The following is a 23,401-nucleotide window of genomic DNA, read 5'->3' as shown; positions in this document are numbered from 1 at the left end:
ATGATGCTAAGAAGCAGTGTGTTTCACGTCTGCATTAAAATACATCCACAGGTGTGTCTCTAACTCAGATGTTGCCATTTAACCTATCAGAAGCTTCCAAAGACATGATATCATCATATGGGCTGTCCCATATTGTTTAAAGGCATAGTACTCTTAGTCTATGTAAACTTTTAACTTTGCAGCAAGTAAGAAAATGCCTTAAAGCATTCTCTCATTATTCTGGCATTTGGCAAATATAAATAATTTTCTTTCCTAATTGACCTAAACTGAGAGAGATTTATTCTGATTTCATGTCAGATAAATACATGCATATGTGTCATTTTAGATACTGTATGTAAACTTCTGGTTTCAACTGTAAGTGAGTGAAGTAAATAAATGATAATTCCGACTCTTTGGGTCACACTGTGCGCCGCCTGACCCATAAGTGGCTTTTTCAGTGTAAGTCTATTTGGTATCAGAGGCATCATAGACTTGCATTGTTAAAAAGACTTCCGGCTGATGCACAGAGCGCAGTGTGACCCGGAGAGTTTCAATTGCCATCTTGTGCACTCATAAAGGAGCAGAACAGTGATTGAGTATATTAACTCGCTGACACAGCACTAACATTTACACAGGTTGGGGGGGGGGGTTAATTTGAGTACTTCTTTAAGCTGTAATGTTTTTAAGGATTGATGTGTTCCAGTTCGCATTGATCACAAATCTTCAAAATTTGCCATTGATAGTTATTAAATTACACGCTCTGCTTTCAGTGTCAAAGTTGTTGGGAAAATCCCTCTTTTCTCACCAAATAACTGCTAAAATAAGAAAATGTCATTTTTTTTAATAAAATTAAAGCATCAGAACATTTAGATTCAGCTTAATTCCACTGTTTCTACGGTATTGTTTCTGGTGACCTCTCTGCTGCTTCGTCTGTCCACATTGTGACCTAATTGGTCTTTATTCGGCCAGCTAATTAGTGCTCAACCATAACCTTGCTAAAAGCCTTAGCATACTGGACAGCGAGTCTCTCATCAAGATCCACTTCTCAGGAAAAAAAAGTCCAATTGTTGCTGTCGTAATAACTCCCAACATTTGTGTAATTCCCAGTTGTCGGCAGATCTCGGTATTGATGGCGCTCACTCTGCAGTTGTTGCTGCTGTAAGACGTGACAAGTCTCCCTGTTAGTTGAGGCTTTTCTGTGATCGATACTTTTAATTGCCTTTAAAGGTGACTAAATTTGACAAATGTTTGGATTAGATCAAGTTTCGACGGCGCCTGGTCTTTTTAACTACATATTTTACGATGTCGTTTTCTGTGTAGTGTTCCCCTCAGGAGTTCTTCTTAATCGTCAGCACATTGTTCAATTTAGAAGGTCGGCTTAAAGCATTGATCCCCGCCGTCACCTCTCAAGTCAAGTCAGCTTTACTGAAAAACATCTTTACTGAAGTCCCACAAATCCTCAGTCCGATGCAGAAGTTTGTCCAGGTGTTAAATGAAGAAGCTGCTAAGTAAGTGCCAATCATTGCCTTGTTAATGAGCAGGAATCTCTCGGCCACATATAGATTTTGGTAATAAACTATCTTTGTTCCTAGGGCTGGAAATAAGACTAACTTGTTCAGGGACCTCACAGACTTTCCAAAAATAAAAGATCGGAAAACCGAGATCCAAGAGGTGATTTCACAAATTCAAGGACATCTTAAAGAAATCCGTCAGACATTGAGAAGTCCTTCCTTATCTTATACCACAGTGTCTGGACAAGAGGTAATAAAACTATCATATTCCCAAGGCATCCACTCTAGTAATGAACCATCATTAAAGAGGTGGTTTACCCGTTTTCATTACTGGCCACATCGCTATTATGTTGAGAAGGTTTCGCTCAAATACCTTGTATTGCCAATAGTGCCTGTGATCGGCGCTACTGCGACCGCTCAACCTCTTCGCGTGACCCCTGGGCTCTGTGACCTTTGATGTCCGGTGATGACACGTGAACTGAGATGGGCCACAGTCTTCCTGAGGGACTGGTCTGTGGGTGGCGTTTCACCGCTCACTGCAGCATCGCTCGTGCTTGCAGTGCTCTGCAGGGGAGGAGAGAGCATGTGAGATTCTGCGCTGTGATGTGCGGTGAAACTCCACCCACGTCCCAGTCACTCAGACTGCAGCCCGCCTCAATTGACGTGACATCACCGGACATCAGAGGTCATGGAGCCCGGGGGTCACATGATGGTGATGAGAGAACCACAATAGCACCGATCATAGGCATTATTGGCAACACAAGGTATTTGAGAGAAACTTTTTTCAACATTTATATCGATGTGGCCAGTAATGAAAAGGGGTGAACCACCTCTATAAGCAAACTGACAGATTGCCCATAGCTAATGTACCATAAATAACACTGTATATTACTTTCAGACGCATAATTAACCATAATTTTGGCTATTATCTAATTCACATTTTATATACTGTATCATTCTGTTTCCTCAAATATTTCTGTATAGCATGTGATTGACCTGTCATGCTCTAGAGGTGCCGAATTCCTGTCTTTTGGATCCTAATGGGATTTTTGAAGTGGGGTTTCAAAGGGAATTCAAGAGTCAAATCAACACCTCTCCTCCTCCCCAAACCTTGTATATGGGCACGCAGGTGTTTGAAATGAAAATCCATTGACTCCTTTATATGTTCTGTTGCTGCATTACTGAGTAATTAGCTTTTTCATTTTTATGCAATGGACGCATTAAGTGCTTTGTGTGTGGAAGAGCACTTAAAGAGTTATTCCCATCTCCAAGACCCTATCCCAATATGTAGTAAGTGTAATACTAATAATATTAGCAAACACCTCCAATTAGAAATGTAGTATAGTTCTTCTGATTCACTATGTCGCTTACCTCATGTTCTGGGCATTGCATCTATGGTTGCGACCACGCATATAGTGACAGATTGTTAGGCCCTACTTGTTGTAACCATGGATACCTTAGGTCCTGCAATACCCTGCACATGAGGTACAGTAAGTGACAGTGGATCAGGAGAGCTGTATTAAATTTCTAATTGGAGATATTTGCTAATATTATTTTATTATTATTATTATTATTATTATTATTATTATTATTATTATTATTATTACACCAACTACATATTGGCATGGGAATGCCCCATTAAAGATCCACTGCTTCTCGAGATTGTCTCCTCAACCAGCATCAGTCTCTACAGCTTGACTGATAGCTCACCGTCTGATCTCCTTGCTCGGTGCCTGATGTCTCACAGACAGTGGGTTAGCAATCACGCTAAAGAGACAGGTGCTGGGTGGTGAATCAACCTGGGGGGGGGGGAGCAGAGACTTGTTAAATGACAAAACTCAACAGAAAAACACAACATGAGCATACACCCCATAATAGAGTAAATAGTAGTAGTATATGTAAATAACATAGGGCACTTGGTTAACACTGATCAAAAAATGTAAAAGCCGTCATACCGCGACAAGGTGTACCTGATCAGGACTGTACTCTAGTATTAAACCATTACTTTGTGTCAGTGACATCAGTGTAAATAAGGGCAGAGAAGGACAAGGGCCCAACTGCAGCCATCTGTCCATGGGAAGCTATATACTGTAGATGAAATATCTAGCTGACAGGTAAAGAGCACTTAACAGGAATTTGCCTACTAACCTGAGAGCAGTATAATGTAGGGACAGACATTTATTCCAGTGATGTTACTTTCTGGACAGTTTGCTGTAGCTTTGATAATCTCCTGCTGATAGTGATTTTTTTTTTCTCAGTAAAGGACTGACCAACCTGCTACCATGTGGTCCTCCTTATTTATGTATTCTATATAACCCTGTCCCCACAACTGATTGGCAGCTTTTTGCCTATGCACAGTGTACACAGAAAGCTAACAATCATTGTTGTGGGCAGGGTTATACAGAGCTCAGCATTCAGAGAGCTGATTGATCTGTAGCAAGTAAAACCATGATTTTATCAAATCGACAAGACACCAAGCAAGTGATACATGCCTGGAATCTGGGTCTCTGCCCCTACATCATCCTGTAGGAAATAGAAGTGTTGTGGTTTTCTGTGCTGATAGATTCACCATGAAGAATCCAGGACAGATAAGTTTTCAGAACAAAGTGTTTTATTAATCTACACATTTCTAAGTCATATGACTTCTAGATGAATAAAATGTCTGTCCTGGATTCTTCACGGTTGAATCTATCAGCAGCACGGAAAACCACGACACTTCCATTCCCTTACATTACTCTTGTTCTTCCCCGGGGCCTGCAGCAGCTGGATCATTCCAGCCCTTGAAACTTTGTGTATCACACAACCTTACCAGGTGAGCATGCACTCCTGCTAATCTACTCATTTATACCAGCTAAAACCCTATTACGCATTTTTTTTTTTTTTTTTACTCCCTAGCTATTCTCTGCCTACATCATGCTGCTCTCAGATGGGGCAGCAAAAACCTGCTGACTGTTTCCCTTTAACACCTCTTTTACATAAAAGATGAAGATTCTAATTACTCAGGAGTGCAGCAACAGATAGATGTAGAGGTGGCAATGGATTTATATTTCGGAGACCTGAATGCCCATGTATGCTTTTTTGCTTTTTGGGGGAATTGATTTTACTGACCTTTTCCCTTTGCTTTTATTTGCAGATTTACCTAAATCCTTCCCTCTCTATTACCTATGATTATTTTATGCAGATATCATTACTTCATTTTAATCATTCCAAATTTTTTTGTTAACCACAAGTATGCATTTTTAAATTTTGGTGCATGAAGTACAAAGACGGGATATGATAAAATAAACTAGATGTTGGGGTCAGGCATTGGAAGATCGTGTCACTCGCATGTAGTTTTCCAATACTTGCATTTTTTTTCCAAGGAGAAGACAAGCCATAATTCTGGAGTCTGAAATAAAATTAAAAAAAAAAAGCTTTGATTAAAATAAATTTATACTGTGTCATGCCTTTAGATCCTGTGGTGGTCTATGTTTTTACTTAGGCTGTAACTAAAAGACACTTAAGTCTTCTTCAGAGCAAATCAATCAGATAGGTTGTGACTGATCTTTCCATGCTCTACTGTAATGTGGACTTGCGTATGAACTTGGGATGCCAGATAACTAGGGGAACTTACAGAATTATGGATTGATTTCAGCAAAAAATGCAACTGGACAGGCCTGTTCTCTATAGTCCTTAGGAACGCGCACAGCATTGGATGGTGATGCACTGTGAGCTAATGAAGACCTCCAGACTCGGGAGCTGTCCAGCTGCAAAGTGCTGAACATACCAAGCAGGCTTGTAGATGGGGAAATATCCTTGTCAGATTAAACGTGTTTTAGGAACTTGATCTTTATAGAGGCCCAGGGGTGTTACTAGGTTTTTAAAGGATCAGGGACCCAAGCCCCAAAGAACATTTATCCCAATACGACCCCTAACCCGCCCCTTGCTAACTTTAAAGCACACTATATGGGACCAATATTACCAAAATTACTACTATACAACCCCAAAACAATACAGCTGCAAAAGGTCTACTATTGTTGCCACAACATCGTGAATACATAATTTTATAATATGACCATTAGCTCTATATAACCATACACTGTATATAAAGACAAATAATACCAATAATATCACAATACACCTTCCACTGCATAATGACTGTAATACGTTAAATTGTTAACTTTTTTTTGTTACTTTTTTTCCCCTATATTTAGTATCAAAAAGACTGATGTTAACGCAATATAATGACCATATAATAGTAGATACCAATCCTGCAGAATATAAAAGTACTGTACAATATAATGACTTACAGCCAGGGGTGGAACGATCACGAGTGGGCCCGGGGATGAAGGGGGCCTGTCGACACCAGTGCCTGCTCCAGTTTGATTTGCGTCCTAGGGCGCACATCAAGCTGAAATGCATCACGGTGCTGAGACCTGTCTGGTCCCTTGCAATGTCTGCGATACAATCTGCCAGCCAAACAGTGGGCAGCAGCTGACATCGGCATCCCCGTAACTGAGGGAGGCACATGTCAGTGACGTCATACATCACTATAGCACGCATGCCGATGTTAGCTGCTGGCCACTGCAGGCTCGCTACATAGTAGGACGTTGCACGATGTGGGAGTCGGGAAAGGTGAGTACAATGGGTTTTATTTAATTTTGCAATAAAAAACAGAACGGAGACATATACGAGGAGGGACACAGGAGGAGGACAAATAAACCAGGAGGGGGATATGTATACTAGGACGGGACATGCATACTAGGAGGAGCCCAGGAGGGGGACATGTATTCTGGGAGGGAATGTATATACCAGGATGCACTCAGAATGAGGACATATATACCAGGATGGAAACTTATATACCAGGAGGCGGACATGTATACCAGGAGGAGGACATGTATACCAGGAGTGGCCCAGGATGGGAAATGTACACCATGATGGTGACATACCATGAGGGGCTCAGGATGAGGACCTATATACCAGGATGGGAACCATTTTACTAGGATGGGGTTATATATACCAGGATAGGGCTTAAGATCTGGAACATATATACCAGGATGGGGCACAAATACAAGGTTCGGAACATATACACCAGGTTGGGAACATATATTCCAGGATAGGGAACATTTTTACCATGATGGGGGGTATGTATACCAGGATGGGGGTATATGTACCTTGATGGGGCTTAGGACATGCAACATGTTTACCAGGATGGGGGACATTTGTCAGGATGAGGACATATATACCAGGTTGGGAACATATATTCCAGGATGGGGAACATTTTTACCATGATAGGGGCATATATGCCAGGATGTGGTCTAGGATGTGGACGTATATACCAGGATGGGGCCTAGGATGGGGGACATTTTTACCAGAATGGGGGATATTTATACCAGGAAGGGGGACATATTTACCAGGAAGGAGCCCAGTATGGGAACATTTGAACGGGATGAGAGACATTCTTGCATAATGTGGGGGGGGGGCAACTTTTAAGTCTTTATAGGATTTTGGACGGTAAATATATACATACAGCTGACCACCATGGAGGCAGGGCAGATCCACATGTGCATCGGAGCCCATCGAACTCGAAAGTTATGCCACTGCTTACAGCTGAGGTTCTTTCTGATTGTTTTTTTTTTTTTTTCTGGTCCAGACCTTCTTAGCCATGATTCATCTGTAGAGTTTATAAGAAAGATAGACTTCTCATGTTTCTGGCACCATCCCGATCTATTCCCAATTTACAAAAAATCCCCATCTTGCCTGCATCTACAACATGGGACAGTGAACTCAATACTTCAAAAATTGTGTCATTACTATGATTACCTCCTCCCCAAAAAAGGCTACACACTAAATAGTTCCCTGGAAATAGTGTCCCTTATTAAATATTAATGGTCAACCTAGAAAACAATAAGGATATGTATGTTCCCTTTAAAGGATTGAATGTTCCAAGTGCCCTACTCAGGCGAAAATTCCCATGAGTGTCCACTTAAAGTAACAATGGCCTCCCAAAAAAAATGAATTATGCCCCCTCAATGCCCTATTAAACCAAATAATTCACATAAATAAAACAATTAATGTTCTTTGAGTACTTACACAGCTTCCTACATACAGTAGATTGTCCCCACAACCTCCCTATATGTGGTATGATGTCCCCATTGCCAACTATTTACAATATGATGGTCACACTCTCCCCCCCCCCCCCCCTATATACAGTATGATGTCAGCACAGCCTCCCTGTATATAGTATGATGCCCCCACTGCTTCCCTAAATATAGTATGATGTCCCGACAGCACACTTTATGCAATATGATGGCCCTACAACCTTCCTATGTAAAGTATGATGTTCTCACAGGTCCATATACACAGTATGATGTTCCCATAGCCCCCTATATATATTGTATGATGTCCCTATACCCTCCTTATATACACTATGATGTACCCTTAGCCCCTATATATAATATGGTGTCTCCGCACTTACCGTATACACAGTATGATGGTCCCACATCCTCCCTATATACTGTAAGTTCCCACAACCTCTCTATATAAAATATGATAACCATGCAGCCTCCCTATATACAGTATGATGGCCCCACAGCCTTTCTGTATACAGTTTGCTGTCCCCATGTACAGTGTGATGGCCCGAACAACCTTCTAATGTAAAACACAAAGATAATACTCCCGTAATCCTGATTCCCATCCACCGTAGCCTGTATTTCCTTTCCAGATGTCTACAGTGGACCTGAAAAAGAGGTGTGACACAATGAGGTCATCGCCCCCTGTGTGAGTACGCCAACATCTCTTGAACAGCCGGACTACAGTGGTCTGCGGACTTCCGAGACTGACAAACATTGAGCAGGGTTCTCTAGTTCTTGGCTCTACCATGGGAATGAACACTGTTGGGGTCATATTGGTGCTACCTGGATGTTTGATGCTAGCAAAGCTCCTGCCAAGACTACACTAACATGTGCTCGTTTATTCTCAAAACTCTCATAGATGTAAATGACCAGAAAATCTTCTCTCATTTTATGGTAGCAGCATTACTCGTCAGGCCATGGGACGGTGAACTTTATTACTGTGAATAAATGCATGCTTTACTCTGGGATTTACACCTATCTGACTTTTTAGGCATATTCAATGGGATTACCCTTTTAATCATTGTGCAATAATTTTATCAAATTTCTTATTCACACTGTCAATTCCTCAGTTTGCAAGATCTCTGCATTTAGTCAGTCATGTAATGATGCTCTTCACACTATAGAGGTCTCTTTTGCAACAAACCATACACCAGTATAGATATCACTGAACTACATCCATGGATCAACACTTTGCATTAGTATCTCCTGTATGTGCAATAAAAATATACTGGGGAAAAATGATACATGAAATAAATATGCCATAAAGACAATTTAGAGATTTCATTATATTGCCGCACAAATCCTGTAATTTTTCAGCCCTTATTATGACAAATTGTTTACTGTCATAATTCACTTTCTGTACCTGGGAATAAACACTTTTTTATCTCCTCTGGGTAAGGTGATTAATGATCAGCTAATTAATAGTGATTTAATGTAATGCTGAAATTTAGATTATGGAGAGCTATCCTTAGACATGCCACTTATATCCCCAAGGGCATCAGAATAACAATATGGAGCAGCACAAACCTCCAGACAGTTTCCTTCACTGCAGATTCTACTGTATTAGAGTACTGCATGACCATATCTGTGCTATCCGAAGATTACATGATCATCTCTGTACTATCTGAGTATTACATGGCCACCGCTGTATTATCCACACAATCGTCTCTGTACTATCGGAGTACTGCAAGATCAGCTCTGTACTATCCGAGTACTGCATGATCAGCTCTGTACTATCCGAGTACTGCATGATCAGCTCTGTACTATCCGAGTACTGCATGATCAGCTCTGTACTATCCGAGTACTGCATGATCAGCTCTGTACTATCCGAGTACTGCATGATCAGCTCTGTACTATCCGAGTACTGCATGATCAGCTCTGTACTATCCGAGTACTGCATGATCAGCTCTGTACTATCCGAGTACTGCATGATCAGCTCTGTACTATCCGAGTACTGCATGATCAGCTCTGTACTATCCGAGTACTGCATGATCAGCTCTGTACTATCCGAGTACTGCATGATCAGCTCTGTACTATCCGAGTACTGCATGAATAGCTCTGTACTATCCGAGTACTGCAAGATCATCTCTGTACTATCCGAGTACTGCATGATCAGCTCTGTACTATCCGAGTACTGCATGATCAGCTCTGTACTATCCGAGTACTGCATGATCAGCTCTGTACTATCCGAGTACTGCATGAATAGCTCTGTACTATCCGAGTACTGCATGAATAGCTCTGTACTATCCGAGTACTGCATGATCAGCTCTGTACTATCCGAGTACTGCATGATCAGCTCTGTACTATCCGAGTACTGCATGATCAGCTCTGTACTATCCGAGTACTGCATGATCAGCTCTGTACTATCCGAGTACTGCATGATCAGCTCTGTACTATCCGAGTACTGCATGATCAGCTCTGTACTATCCGAGTACTGCATGAATAGCTCTGTACTATCCGAGTACTGCATGATCAGCTCTGTACTATCCGAGTACTGCATGAATAGCTCTGTACTATCCGAGTACTGCATGAATAGCTCTGTACTATCCGAGTACTGCATGAATAGCTCTGTACTATCCGAGTACTGCATGATCAGCTCTATACTATCTGAGTACTGCATGATCAGCTCTGTACTATCCGAGTACTGCATGATCAGCTCTGTACTATCCGAGTACTGCATGATCAGCTCTGTACTATCCGAGTACTGCATGAATAGCTCTGTACTATCCGAGTACTGCATGAATAGCTCTGTACTATCTGAGTACTGCATGAATAGCTCTGTACTATCCGAGTACTGCATGAATAGCTCTGTACTATCCGAGTACTGCATGAATAGCTCTGTACTATCCGAGTACTGCATGAATAGCTCTGTACTATCCGAGTACTGCATGATCAGCTCTATACTATCTGAGTACTGCATGATCAGCTCTGTACTATCCGAGTACTGCATGATCAGCTCTGTACTATCCGAGTACTGCATGAATAGCTCTGTACTATCCGAGTACTGCATGAATAGCTCTGTACTATCTGAGTACTGCATGAATAGCTCTGTACTATCCGAGTACTGCATGAATAGCTCTGTACTATCCGAGTACTGCATGATCAGCTCTGTACTATCCGAGTACTGCATGATCAGCTCTGTACTATCCGAGTACTGCATGAATAGCTCTGTACTATCCGAGTACTGCATGAATAGCTCTGTACTATCCGAGTACTGCATGAATAGCTCTGTACTATCCGAGTACTGCATGATCAGCTCTGTACTATCCGAGCACTGCAAGATCATCTCTGTACTATCCGAGTACTGCATGATCAGCTCTGTACTATCCGAGTACTGCATGAATAGCTCTGTACTATCCGAGTACTGCATGAATAGCTCTGTACTATCCGAGTACTGCATGATTGTCTCTGTACTATCCGAGTACTGCATGAATAGCTCTGTACTATCCGAGTACTGCATGATCAGCTCTGTACTATCCGAGTACTGCATGATCAGCTCTGTACTATCCGAGTACTGCATGATCAGCTCTGTACTATCCGAGTACTGCATGATTGTCTCTGTACTATCCGAGTACTGTATGATTGTCTCTATACTATCCAGGTTCTACACTATAGTTTCTGTCCTATCGGAGTGCTACACAATCGTCGCTGTACTATCTGGGTACCACATGATCAGCTCTGTGCATCCTGTTATGTAGTGATGTTTTGCTTTAAAGCAGCAGACACCACCCTCACAGGATGGACATTGGAAAGCACATTACCACACACACACCAACCTTCCTCTCAAGACATTCTTCACATTTCTGTAGTTAACTCAAATTATCTCAAATCTTAACACGACCTTTCCCTTTCTTTTAAATCTCAGTAACTGATCTGCTCCACTGTATCCTACAGCTGAACCGCAAAAGGGGTAATGGATGTTCTTGTCAAGTGTCCTAAGCTTATAAGTGATCATATTGTGACATGCTTATCGACAGTGTTAGCAATTAGAGATCAGAAGATCGATTCACACAACCACAGTCCAGGTCCGTAGTCTTTGGCCGTAAACTGGAGGTGCGAAAATTTCCTGACCCTGGCTTTTCTTATGATTACCCGGGCTAGCGAGATGTCATCTGGGCACCGCATGATATTGCATCAGGCTGGCAAATCGAATGCCACTCCTGGAAAGCTGGATGCTCATGACATTGGCATAGTTTCTGTCCACAGCCAGAGAGCACTGACCTGCACCAAGGGTTAGGATTGTGCAAGGCAATCTGCTCACCTCTGCCAGCAATCACATTTTTTTCTTGATCTGCACTTTGGGGGCCAGTGATCTAAATATTTTTTTTTTTTTGCTGATTATGTTGTCATATCCTGATCTCTGTACTGTAAACCTTCACTTTGTTTTGTTCCCAGTTTTTAATTGAAGTAAAGAATCCTTTGCTTTCCTGTGTACCATCCAACTGGGTCTCCATAAGCAGGTATGTTACATATTAAAGGACCATGAAACCTATGTACCCAGAGAAGTTACCTATTCCATTCTCACATGGTTGACGGTTTCAGAACTGCAGATTTCATTCTTTTATTAGGTTATTCTTTTCTTATTTTTCCGACTAGAGATGTGGATCTCTCGGAGCTGCTTTTATCTGTCCACAAATTCATCTGTGCATTCACAACAATAACACATGCAATTGTTGTTCCCTATAAATCTGATGTATTGACTACACCAACAGTTATGCGTGCTGGTGATATCCTTAATATCTGTAGGACACGATCGCTCATATTTTCATTTATTGCATATTTATGTTTAAACAGAATGAGGGAGCCTGCACAATTTCTGAACTGTACTTATTAATAATGGAGACTTTTGGCAAAACATTGCAATACTTTGAGCTACCCCGCCACGTCACGGCAAATCTCAAGGGGCAGTCCTACACTAACTACTCACACATTTAAAAGCAGAACTATTTAAAACAGCACTTACCTGATGCTTTACATTCCCGTACCTGTGACTAAGTCACAGCTGTGATCACGACCAAAATAGGGTGCACGGCTTGGTGGAGGCTAACCACCTGCCAATAGAAAAATCTGAATGAGGGAGTCAGCACCCTATTTTGGTCGTTCTAGCTGTCTGATTTTGTGATAGTCCACAGGCTATTTAATTTAAGCAGCACTTGCCTGGGCCTGTCCCACCCACAGCTGTGATTTATTCACAGTTACGGCAATGTAAAGCATCAGGTAAGTGCTGTTTTAAATAGTTCTGCTTTTAAATGTGTGAGGCCGCATGGCACCCTTCAGATGAAATAAAATATTGGTGTAGGACTGCCCCTTGAGATTTGCCGTGACGTGGCGGGGTAGCTCAAAATATTGCAATATTTTGCCAAAAATCTCCATTTATTAATAAGTACAGTTTAGAAATTGTGCTGGCTCCCTCATTCTGATATTTATGGTTAGCAGAATCGTTAGTTTATTTTTGGCTTATAGATAAATAAAACCAAAACATCAAAAGCTGGAAAATATAGAATTCTCTGTTGCCAGACTACACATGGGACATTGATCAGAAGACGATGCATACTTACATTCAGACTGAATTACACAGTGAATATACAGTGTATCACATTTTCAGTAATGATCATGTCTAATGCGATAATGTACATCCTGTGCTGTAGTTTCTTAGAATATTGCATATCCCCATTTAAAATCTGCAGTTGTACAGGTCACGAGATTTCTAATTTAGTTGGCAGAATAGTATTCAGCTGCTGTAGAACTTCTTGTTACATAGGGATCTAAAGCTTTGGGTCACTCATTGAATATGTCTTTAGTTCCATAGATTTCTCCATCTTTGCACTCCTTTAAGTCTGCAGCAGTAGCCCGAATTGTGGCCACTGATAGGCTGTAGGGCTCACATGGCACAGTGGTCAGTATTGGTGCTGCTGCGCTCTCACTTCTTTGCAATGAACCTCGGACTGCCGAAGGAAGCAGAGAGACAGCAGTCTAATAGCAAATGCTGATTGGCTACCAGGCCTATGTGGCATAACAATGTCCAGACAGCACATGTGCAGGAGGTGAGAATGTTATTCATGTTTTACAGGTGAGCTAAGTAATTTAAATAGGGTTTGTCCAGGAAATGGACCACCCAATCTGTCTCCTCCAATAGAAAAAGCAGTTTTCTCACTTCAGCATTTCAATTGGACAAGGCTGACTGGTCACATGCTTCTGCACCAGCCGCCATTATATGGACTGGGAGCTGTGCAGTCTGTGCAGGGGAAACTATCATATCTATATAATAATTACTGCCACAAAATCATGTCTTTAACACATCCCATAAAATAAAGATCATGTAGCCAACCACGGTATCTCATTCTGTAGTCAAAAATAGTGTAATAAAGTGGCTATAGGAGGCAAATGGTGCAACATTTCTAATGAAACCCAAATACATTTTTCTTCTCTTACTTTAAATAATGCAATTGGGGCTAAAAATTAAATTATCCCCAAAGATGGACAATACCTTTTAAGCGGTGCACACCACTTAATGAATATGTAAGTGTACTCCAGCAAGTCTTCAATAAGACTGCCCTGCACTACACCAGTCTAAATAAATCACCCGCAATATCTCTGTCTTTGGTTTAAAAATCATCTGAATAGTAGAAAGAACATTGTGTTCAAATGCAAATGAGACGCTATGAGCACTGTGGGCACCCTTCCTCCCGCAGTTATGTCGAATAGGTCAATGTGGGGAATTGGTGCAATGAGGGCAGAGCTGTCCAGAGAAGCTGTAGGAAAAATAGGAACACCAGGCTGCATAGCCCCACCTACAGTGCTCTGAACATCTCATTTGCATTTCAACATAAAGAATGATCTTTCTAAAATTGTCCAGCCTTTTTTTAAACGAACGTTATGGCTTTTCTTGCTGAAAGCTCCCCTTCAAGGACATGAGCTTACTTTGATTCCAATTTGCACATATAATTTTCTTAGGAGTTTTTTGGGTCACTTCCATTCAATAGAATTCCGGAAAAATTACTTAAAGGGAATCTGTCACAACATTTTATGTATCTAACCTATTAATACGTGCATACAGGTTATAAACTGCTGAAAAAAGCCATACCTAGCATGTGTTATATCAGATGCCTTGATGTGGATAAATCATCTTTTATCACACTGCTTCAAATTGGTCTGCATGGCTGTCCTCCAAAAAAGGAAGCCTCTTCTAAAGATGATGCACAAGAAAGCCCACAAACGCAGAGTTTTATGAGTTACGACAGAGGGGAAAGCACGGGCACGAGATTATGGGTGGGCACTTGCTGATGACAATCACAGCGCCGCCCATAATCTCGAGCGTTGGGGGACGGCGTAAATCGGCAGGAGGGACAGTAACGGACACCAGACAGCCCGCCCCCATGGATAATTTAGAAGATTTGCATACCAAAAGGTACAACTTTATAAAGTATTTAATTTGGTCTAAAAGGGGGAACAGAAACTATAGGAACCTTGCTAGAATGCAGCGCAGGAGCTGCAGAAGGGAAAACTTTTAGGTTTAAAGCAAAATATCTGTTGACAGGTTCCCTTTAAGACCACCCTTGCATTTCAGGTCATAGACCACAAACAGCAGATAACCAAGAAAACCAGATTCAGTGGTGTAACGAGCTCTTTATTCCAGGAGAATGTCCAAAAACCTCTTCAGCATCATAAGTGCTCTATGATCCAGAGCAGTCAGTGGTGCCTATGTCATCTCCTATGGCTGCGCATATTGTCACCTTACTAACATGTTATTATGTGAATGAATGTAATATTGAGACAACAAAACGGTTTGCCGTAAATGTGTTATTTTTACTGTACTTAGATCAGGAAATGTCCATATATGCACAACCATGTAAGATAAAACTCTGTAAATGGCAATCTCTGTGCGCTTCACCATAGTAACCCGCTGCTCTATTTATAAGAAAGGCAATGTGAAGCAACAGAGACGAAGTTCACCATAATTGTCAATCCACCTATTCTAAAGCTTCATGAAAATAGAAGAAAAAAAAAAGTGCCCGAGACTAATTGTCCCTTGTGATTACATAACTGATTGCTTGGTAACCTTGATTCCTTATTCTGATTTTAGTATATTTTTTTCTCTTTCATAGCACAAAAGCTGTCAGTCGCTTCCACTCTCCTTTTATCGTCGAAAATTACAGACATCTGAATCAGCTCCGGGAGCAGCTAGTCCTTGACTGCAATGCTGAATGGCTGCGGTTTCTTGAGTGAGTTTCTAAAACAATCATTAAAGATTAACACAGGGTTTTATTGCTCTATATTCAATATACTGTGTTGGCCCAACATATGAACATGGCTGAGAACTCTTCTTCGTACTGATGTAACCTACTGTGAATGATCTGATCAGCTCAATCATGCACAGTCTACTTGCTGCCATTATGATCAGTTCTGTATATTAGGTTTCTGTGCTGTCTATAGGAATGTATAGAAAAATGCAAATACACATTTGATGTTCCATGATGAAAAAGAGGACCTCCATAGCACATTCACATAATTAATGATGGGCGGACTCTCAGATAAACGGGTCCGGCGGGCTTAACTAGGTTTAAAAAAAAAAAACACTCCACCCGGGATTGGTCCCGGTTATCTGGACAGACGCCGGTCCCAATATAAGTCTTTGGGGACCACAATCCTTCAATTAAAAATGGTGGCAGAAGAGATAGGGGGTTAGGAGCAAGCGCTTCATACTTACCAAGGCTCCTGCGCGGCTGTACACTGCTTCCAGACCACTCATTCACTTCCAGGGTCGCTCATTTACCTTCATTGCATATGCACTGCTTGCCCCCCTCCCCACCGGCCGTCCTGGCTTCTGTGATTGGTTGCAGTCAGACGTGCCCCACCGTGAGTGACAGTGTGTCATCTGACTGCTTGCAATCACAGACGCTATATGCGTCTATCGTGGTGTAAAAATAAATAAAATTGACGTAGGATCCCCCCATAATATGATATCCAGCACAGATACAAGCTGCAGCCCCCAGCCATGGACTTATTTTGGCTGTGTAGGAAAATAAAAGTAACCACTTGCGACTTTTTTTTTTTTTTTTTAAATAATTAACAGCATGCGGTCCCCCAAATTTTGATACCCAGCCAAGATAAAGCCCGAAAGCTGGGGGCTGGTATTCTCAGGCTGGAGAGACCTATGGTTATTGCCCCCCCCCCCCAACCTTAAAATAGCAGCCTGCAGCCACTTGGGATTGCGGCATCCATTAAATGGGACAAGCCTGGCATTTTACCCGGCTCATCCCGATTGCCCTGGTGCTGTGGCAATCGGGGGTAATAAGAGGTTAATGGCAACTCACAGCTGCCACTAAACCCAAGATTAGTAATGGGAGGCGTCTGAGACCCTCCTTCCCCATTACTAATCTGCAACTGAAAAGAAATAAACGATTTTTTTGGTGTTTGTGTTTATTTCAAATAAAAGACAAAAAACCACTTTCACCACTTTATTAACCCCCAAAACACCCATTCAGGTATGACATAATCCACACAAGGTCCCACAACGATTCCAGATTTGCTACATCTGAATTCATACCAAGAAGCCATAGAACATGACCACCCGCTGTGGGGTTCATGCTTAGACTGAGTGAACCGCTTGATCAGCGGTGATGTCACTCAGGCTATTTGTGGTTACAGGTGGAGGGCTTTTTTTGTTGCATTTTTCCTGCCAAATCTGCTACATGGGTACATACCCTAACTGTGCATGTATTGAGCGCATTTCTTGAATTTGAAAATTAAGGGGTCCATACTCTATTAAGCGTGGTACTGGACAGCAACTATTGCTGCTTAGAATTTTATTCATAGGAAGAGCAACCCAGTTATCCAACAACCCTTGCTATAGGCAAAGCTCCCACTGCTTTTGCTTTGTGGGACCAATATGGTAACCACACAGTTTGTTGAATTCCTTGAGATGTGTAGTTTTCCCTGCCGCCCATGACAGCACCACATGAGAGATAGGTTCCGCCCACATCAGGACAGGAAACCCACTGATAAAAAGGCGGTACCTCTCCTCCACATCAGTTTGGTTTCCTGTCCTGGTATGGACAACCCATTGATGTCCCAGGTCCGGCCCGGTGTGGAAGCCTGGTACTTACCTGAAGCCGGTGCTCGGGCCTGGATGCACCCCCCCTCGGTCTCGGACCTCTGCGGCGGTGAGGCGCGGGCCTGGAGCGGGAGCTCGGCCCGGCGTCGCTCCGGGGATGTGCGCACTCACGGCGGCCGCTGGAAGGCTTGTCCCTGCTGTGCTGCACGCCGGGGTGAAGCTGGACGCTCCGACCGGAAGTGACGCGATTCCAGGATGCCGTGCGCCCTGCGACCAGGAAGTGACTGGTGTGCGCATGCGCACTCGGATCCAAGATGGCGGCGCCCATCTAAAGAGATATATCTGGCCGGCGCTTGGGACTGGTGAGTTTTTTCTCCTCCATTATGGCAGGAGATTCCCCCCGCAGCAAGGAGCAGCGCAAGGAGTCGCCCCAGCGTGGCTCGGACCGCGGCTCTGCGGATCGTTCCCGGAAGGCTGTGTCGAGCCCGGGCAGCGTTCGGTCGGTGGGTCCCAGGAGATCCAAGGGAAATCCGCCTCCTGATCCGGTATTGCCTGGAGTCGTGGGGGTGAGTGGACTTCGTGGTCTTCGTGTTTCTAAGTCCCCGTTTCCGTGTCCCCTCTCTTGTTAGGTACCGAAAAAGAGTGCCTCCAAGCAGCGTCACAAGGAATGTGCCATATGCCAATCCTCCCTGTCTTCGGAGTACACCAAGGCCCTATGTGCAGACTGTATCCAACAGACCCTGCTCAAAGAGGGGCCGGGGTTCTCCTCTGAATTGCGCTCCATTATCAGGGCGGAAGTACAGGAGTCCCTTAAATCCCTTAAGGGGGGCAGGAGGCGCAAGAAGTCCCGTCATCATAAGCAGTCTACTCCCGATACCTCGGCGGGTTCGGCCCGGGGCTCTCGGTCGTCGGGATCCTCGGGATCTTCCCCCTCCGATTCTGGCTCCTCTTCCTCTTCCGATGAGGGTGGTCGTCCTTGTTTCCCTACAGCAGACGTGGGACCTTTGGTGAAGGCTGTACGTTCGACCATGGGCATAGTGGACTCCAGGGGGCCCGAATCTACCCAGGATGTCATGTTTGGGGGCTTGGATTCCAGGAAGCGTAAGGGGTTTCCCATTCCCCAAAAGGTTCAAGGTCTCATTACTGACCAGTGGAAAAAGATGGACAAAAGGTTGAATCTTAGCTCTTCCCTAAAACGGAAGTACCCTGTGGATGAGGAGGCGTCTACCTCTTGGGATAGGACCCCAAAAATTGATGTCGCTATTGCCAAGGCGTCTCGTTCCACTACCTTGCCGTTTGAGGACTTGGGGTCCCTTAAGGATCAGCTGGATAGGAAGGCTGATGGTTTTCTGAGAGGTACATGGGAGTCTGCGGCAGGTGGCTTGCGCCCGGCCGTGACCGGCGCCTGTGTTGCCCGGTCTTTGATGGTGTGGCTTCAGCAGTTGGAAGACCAGTTGCGCAATGACGCTCCTAGGAAGGATATTATCTCGTCCTTGCCCTTAATACAGGGTGCTGCTGCCTTTCTGGCTGATGCCTCGGTTGATTCTTTAAGACTGTTCGCCAGGTCGGCGGCGCTGTCCAATTCAGCGCGTCGGGCCCTCTGGCTGAAGACTTGGAAGGGTGATGTCCAATCCAAGGGACGGCTTTGCAGCATGCCTTGTGAGGGTGCCTATCTTTTTGGCTCTAGCCTGGACGACCTCCTCACTAAAGCATCCGATAGGAAACAGGGGTTTCCAGTTTTTCCGGTGGCGTCCTCTCGCAGCCGGCCTTTTCGGAGACGTCAGTTTTTTGCAAAGAAGTCTCAAAAACCGCATGATCAGTGGAAGGACCGTAGAAAGAACAACTCGGGTTTTCTCTTCGGCAAGCACTCCGATAATAAGCCCAAGTCCTCCCAATAACGCCTATCATCAGGTAGGGGGTCGGTTGTCCCTCTTCCTCCATGCATGGCGGGCAATCTCCTCCAACAGGTGGCTCCTTCAGATTGTGGAGGAGGGGTTGAAATTGGACTTCCGTTCGCCCCCTCTGGGGTCTCTCATACTAACGTCCTTGCGGTCCCCAGAGCGGCAGATGGCCTTGGAAGTAGAAGTGCTCACTCTCCTCTCAAGGAACGTCGTTCAGGAGGTCCCCATAGGTCAAGAAGGGGAGGGGTTTTACTCCACTCTGTTTCTGGTTCGGAAGCCGGACTCCACCTTCCGCACCATCTTCAACCTGAGAAGCTTAAATTTGCATCTGGAACAGCGAGCCTTCAAAATGGAGACCATGAAGTCGACTGTCAGACTGTTGTATCCAGGGTGTTTCATGGCGGTCCTCGACTTGAAGGACGCCTATTATCACATCCCTATTTTTCCGGCTCACCGGCGGTTCCTCAGATTCGCACTGCACGTCTCCGGGAGGCTGAGACACTTCCAATTCGCAGCGCTGCCATTCGGGCTTTCCATGGCCCCACGGATCTTCACCAAAGTCCTCGCGGAGGTCATGGCTCATGTCAGGGAACAGGACATATTGATCGTTCCGTATCTGGACGACCTCCTGATAGTGGGTCAGTCGGAGTCTCTCTGTGCGACTCACGTGACCAAGGTCATCACCATCCTGGAAGGACTGGGGTGGGTGGTGAATCGACAGAAGTCCAGACTCCAGCCTCTCCAGTGTCAAGTCTTCCTGGGTCTCGTCTTGGACTCCACCAGCCAGTTGTGCCACCTGCCAGAGGACAAGGTCGCCAGGATCTTGTCCTTTCTCTCTTCCGTGAAAAGTTGCCCTCGCATGTCCTTGCGACAAGCTATGTCGCTGGTCGGGGCTCTTACCTCTTGCATCCCAGGAGTGTGGTGGGCCCAACTGCGTTCCAGAATCCTCCAGATGGAGGTCCTTCAGTTTCAGAGACTGTTAGGGGGCTGTTTGGAGAAGCTTTTGACCCTGTCTGCGGCCACTTTGCACTCCCTGGGTTGGTGGCAGGACCCCTCTCACCTCCGGATGGGGGTTCCTTGGCTTTCCCCGGTCACGGACACGATAGTCACGGATGCCAGCCATTGGGGGTGGGGTGCCCATCTACGCCACCTGGTGCTTCAGGGTCCCTGGGACGTTCAGTTGGTCAGACAGTCCTCCAACTTCAGGGAGCTCATGGCGGTTCTCAAGGCGCTAGAGGGGTTCCTCCCCTTCTTGGAAGGTCGCCATGTTCGGATCCTTTCGGACAACAGGGTGACGGTAGCGTACATCAACCATCAGGGCGGCACCAGATCCCCTTCTCTTCTGGCTCTGACTTTGCACATCTTCCAGCTGGCCGAACAACATCTCTCCTCCTTGACAGCTCTTCATATCAAGGGGACGGACAACGAGGAGGCAGACTTCCTCAGCCGGCACTGTCTCCGTCAGGGGGAGTGGTCCTTGGACCCGGAGGTCTTTCACAAGATCACGCTTCTATGGGGTGTCCCTGTTCTGGACCTGTTCGCTACCCGGGCAAATCGGAAAGTGGACAGGTTCTGCTCTCTCAACCCCCGAGACGATCCTGTTGCCCTCGATGCCTTCCAGATGTCTTGGTCTCAGGGCCTCCTGTACGCATTTCCTCCCCTGATCCTGTTGCCTTCGGTTCTCCGGAAAATCCGGACCGACAGGGCAGAGATTATTCTCATCGCCCCCTTCTGGCCAAAACGGGCGTGGTTTTACTGGCTGCGGACACTATCTCTGGGGGATCCTTGGGTTCTCCCGGACGCCCCTCATCTCCTGTCCCAGGGCCCAGTCCGTCACCCCCCCGACCCGGCTCTCCATTTGACGGCTTGGCGTTTGAGCGGCGGCTGCTAGCTCGACGTGGGTTTTCCTCTTGCTTAATCGATACTCTTCTTCGCAGTAGGAAAGCGGTCACCACAGCCATTTACGGTAGGGTCTGGAAGCGTTTTCTCCTTCAGTCGGGGGCTCGGGCGGAGGGCCCCCCTCCTATCCCGGCTATTCTGGAATTCCTCCAGAAGGGGTTGGAATTGGGGCTCTCCACCAAGTACGCTCAAGGTGCAGGTATCAGCCTTAGGGGCTCTGTTTCATTGTAGTCTGGCGCAGAATGAATGGGTTTGCCGGTTCATTAAATCTAAGTCCAAGTCTGTACCTGTTCGGGCTCCCAGGGTTCCCCCTTGGGACCTTAATTTAGTGTTGGATGCCCTCACGGGGCCTCCGTTTGAGCCCTTGGGGGAAGTCCCTCTCAAACTGCTGTCCCTTAAAGTTTTCCTCCTCGTCGCGCTCACCTCGGCCAGGCGGGTGGGGGATCTCCAAGCCTTGTCTGTGGTTCACCCTTATACCCAGATTCTGGATGATAGGGTAGTGTTGCGGACTGATCCTTTCTACTTGCCCAAGGTTTCTACCCCTTTTCATAGGTCCCAAGAGATCGTGCTCCCTTCCCTCTGTGACCCCCCTCGGGACGAGGCGGAGGCTCGGTTACACACGTTGGATGTCCGGAGGGCCTTAGTCACGTACCTAGATAGGACTAGGGAATGGAGGAAGTCTCAGGTCCTGTTTGTCACTTTTCAGGGGCAGTCCAAGGGGCGTGGGGCTTCTAAAGCTACCTTGGCCAGATGGGTCAGGGATGCCATCGGTTTGGCGTACTCGGCTAAAGACGCCACTCCTCCTCCGGGCATCAGGGCACACTCCACTAGAGCAGTGTCTACGTCTTGGGCGGAGAGGGCGGATGCCTCTCTTGACCAGATCTGTCGGGCGGCTACTTGGTCGTCTCCTGGGACTTTCTTTCGGCACTATAGGCTGGACTTGTCCTCCACAACTGACCTTTCCTTTGGGAGACGGGTCTTACAAGCGGTGGTCCCTCCCTAAGGTGGTTGGTCTATATAAATCTCTCATGTGGTGCTGTCATGGGCGGCAGGGAAAAATCTTAATTACTCACCGGTAATGGGATTTTCAATAGCCCATGACAGCACCCTTAGTTCCCCCCCTATTCACTGGTTGTGGGCACCCTTCGGGGAGTGTTAGAGTTATTGGTGGTTTCCTTGGGTGGTGGTGTGATTAATCTGTTTATTGTGTTTTGTTGGTCCTCTCTGGCTCTGAAAACCTACTGATGTGGAGGAGAGGTACCGCCTTTTTATCAGTGGGTTTCCTGTCCTGATGTGGGCGGAACCTATCTCTCATGTGGTGCTGTCATGGGCTATTGAAAATCCCATTACCGGTGAGTAATTAAGATTTTCCAAAATAGTGTAACTTGATGAGGGTTTCTACTGTTTTGGCACCTCTGGGGCTCTTCAAATGCAAAATGGCATCCACAATCTATTTCAGGCAAAATTGAGCTCCAAAATTCAAATAGCGCTCCTTCCCTCCCAAGCACTGCAGTAGTTATCCCCCATATATGGGGCACAGCCATGCTCAGGAGAAATTGTACAGCAAATTGTATGGTCCATTTTCTCCTAGTTACCCTTGAGAAAATGAAAAATTTGAAGCTAAAGCAATATTTTTGCAAAAAATAACACATTTTTCATTTTTTATTTCCACTTTGTTTTAATTCCCGTGAATCACCTGATGGGTTAACAAACATCATTAACGTGGTTTTGAATACCTTGACGGGTGCAGTTTTTAATACTGGGTCACTTTTATGGGTGGGGTTTTTTTTAATATATAGGTCCCTAAAAGTCACTTCAAATGTGAAGTCCCTAGTAAAACAGGTTTTGTAAATTTTGTTGCAAAAATGAAAGATTGCTGCTAAACATTTAGCCCTTTTACCTTTCTAACAAAAAAAGTTTAAAAATGATGCGGCTATAAAGTAG

At 44.9% G+C, this 23,401-nt stretch overlaps 1 protein-coding gene across 1 annotated transcript in view; it reads left to right on the top strand.

The window, feature by feature from the left end:
• MSH3 (mutS homolog 3) overlaps positions 1 to 23,401 on the top strand; it is a 267,619-nt gene that overhangs the window by 173,584 nt on the left and 70,634 nt on the right. Inside the window, exons 14-17 of the mRNA XM_075325143.1 lie at positions 1,300 to 1,487; positions 1,572 to 1,740; positions 11,999 to 12,063; positions 15,709 to 15,825. Of these exons, the coding sequence (XP_075181258.1) occupies positions 1,300 to 1,487; positions 1,572 to 1,740; positions 11,999 to 12,063; positions 15,709 to 15,825 (539 nt within the window). The remainder of the gene's footprint in view (positions 1 to 1,299; positions 1,488 to 1,571; positions 1,741 to 11,998; positions 12,064 to 15,708; positions 15,826 to 23,401) is intronic.

Source organism: Anomaloglossus baeobatrachus, chromosome 1, assembly GCF_048569485.1.
Source record: "Anomaloglossus baeobatrachus isolate aAnoBae1 chromosome 1, aAnoBae1.hap1, whole genome shotgun sequence".
NCBI lineage: Eukaryota > Metazoa > Chordata > Amphibia > Anura > Aromobatidae > Anomaloglossus > Anomaloglossus baeobatrachus.
The sequence above is the reverse complement of the archived record's forward strand: the minus strand, read 5'-3'. Positions and strand labels throughout refer to the sequence as shown.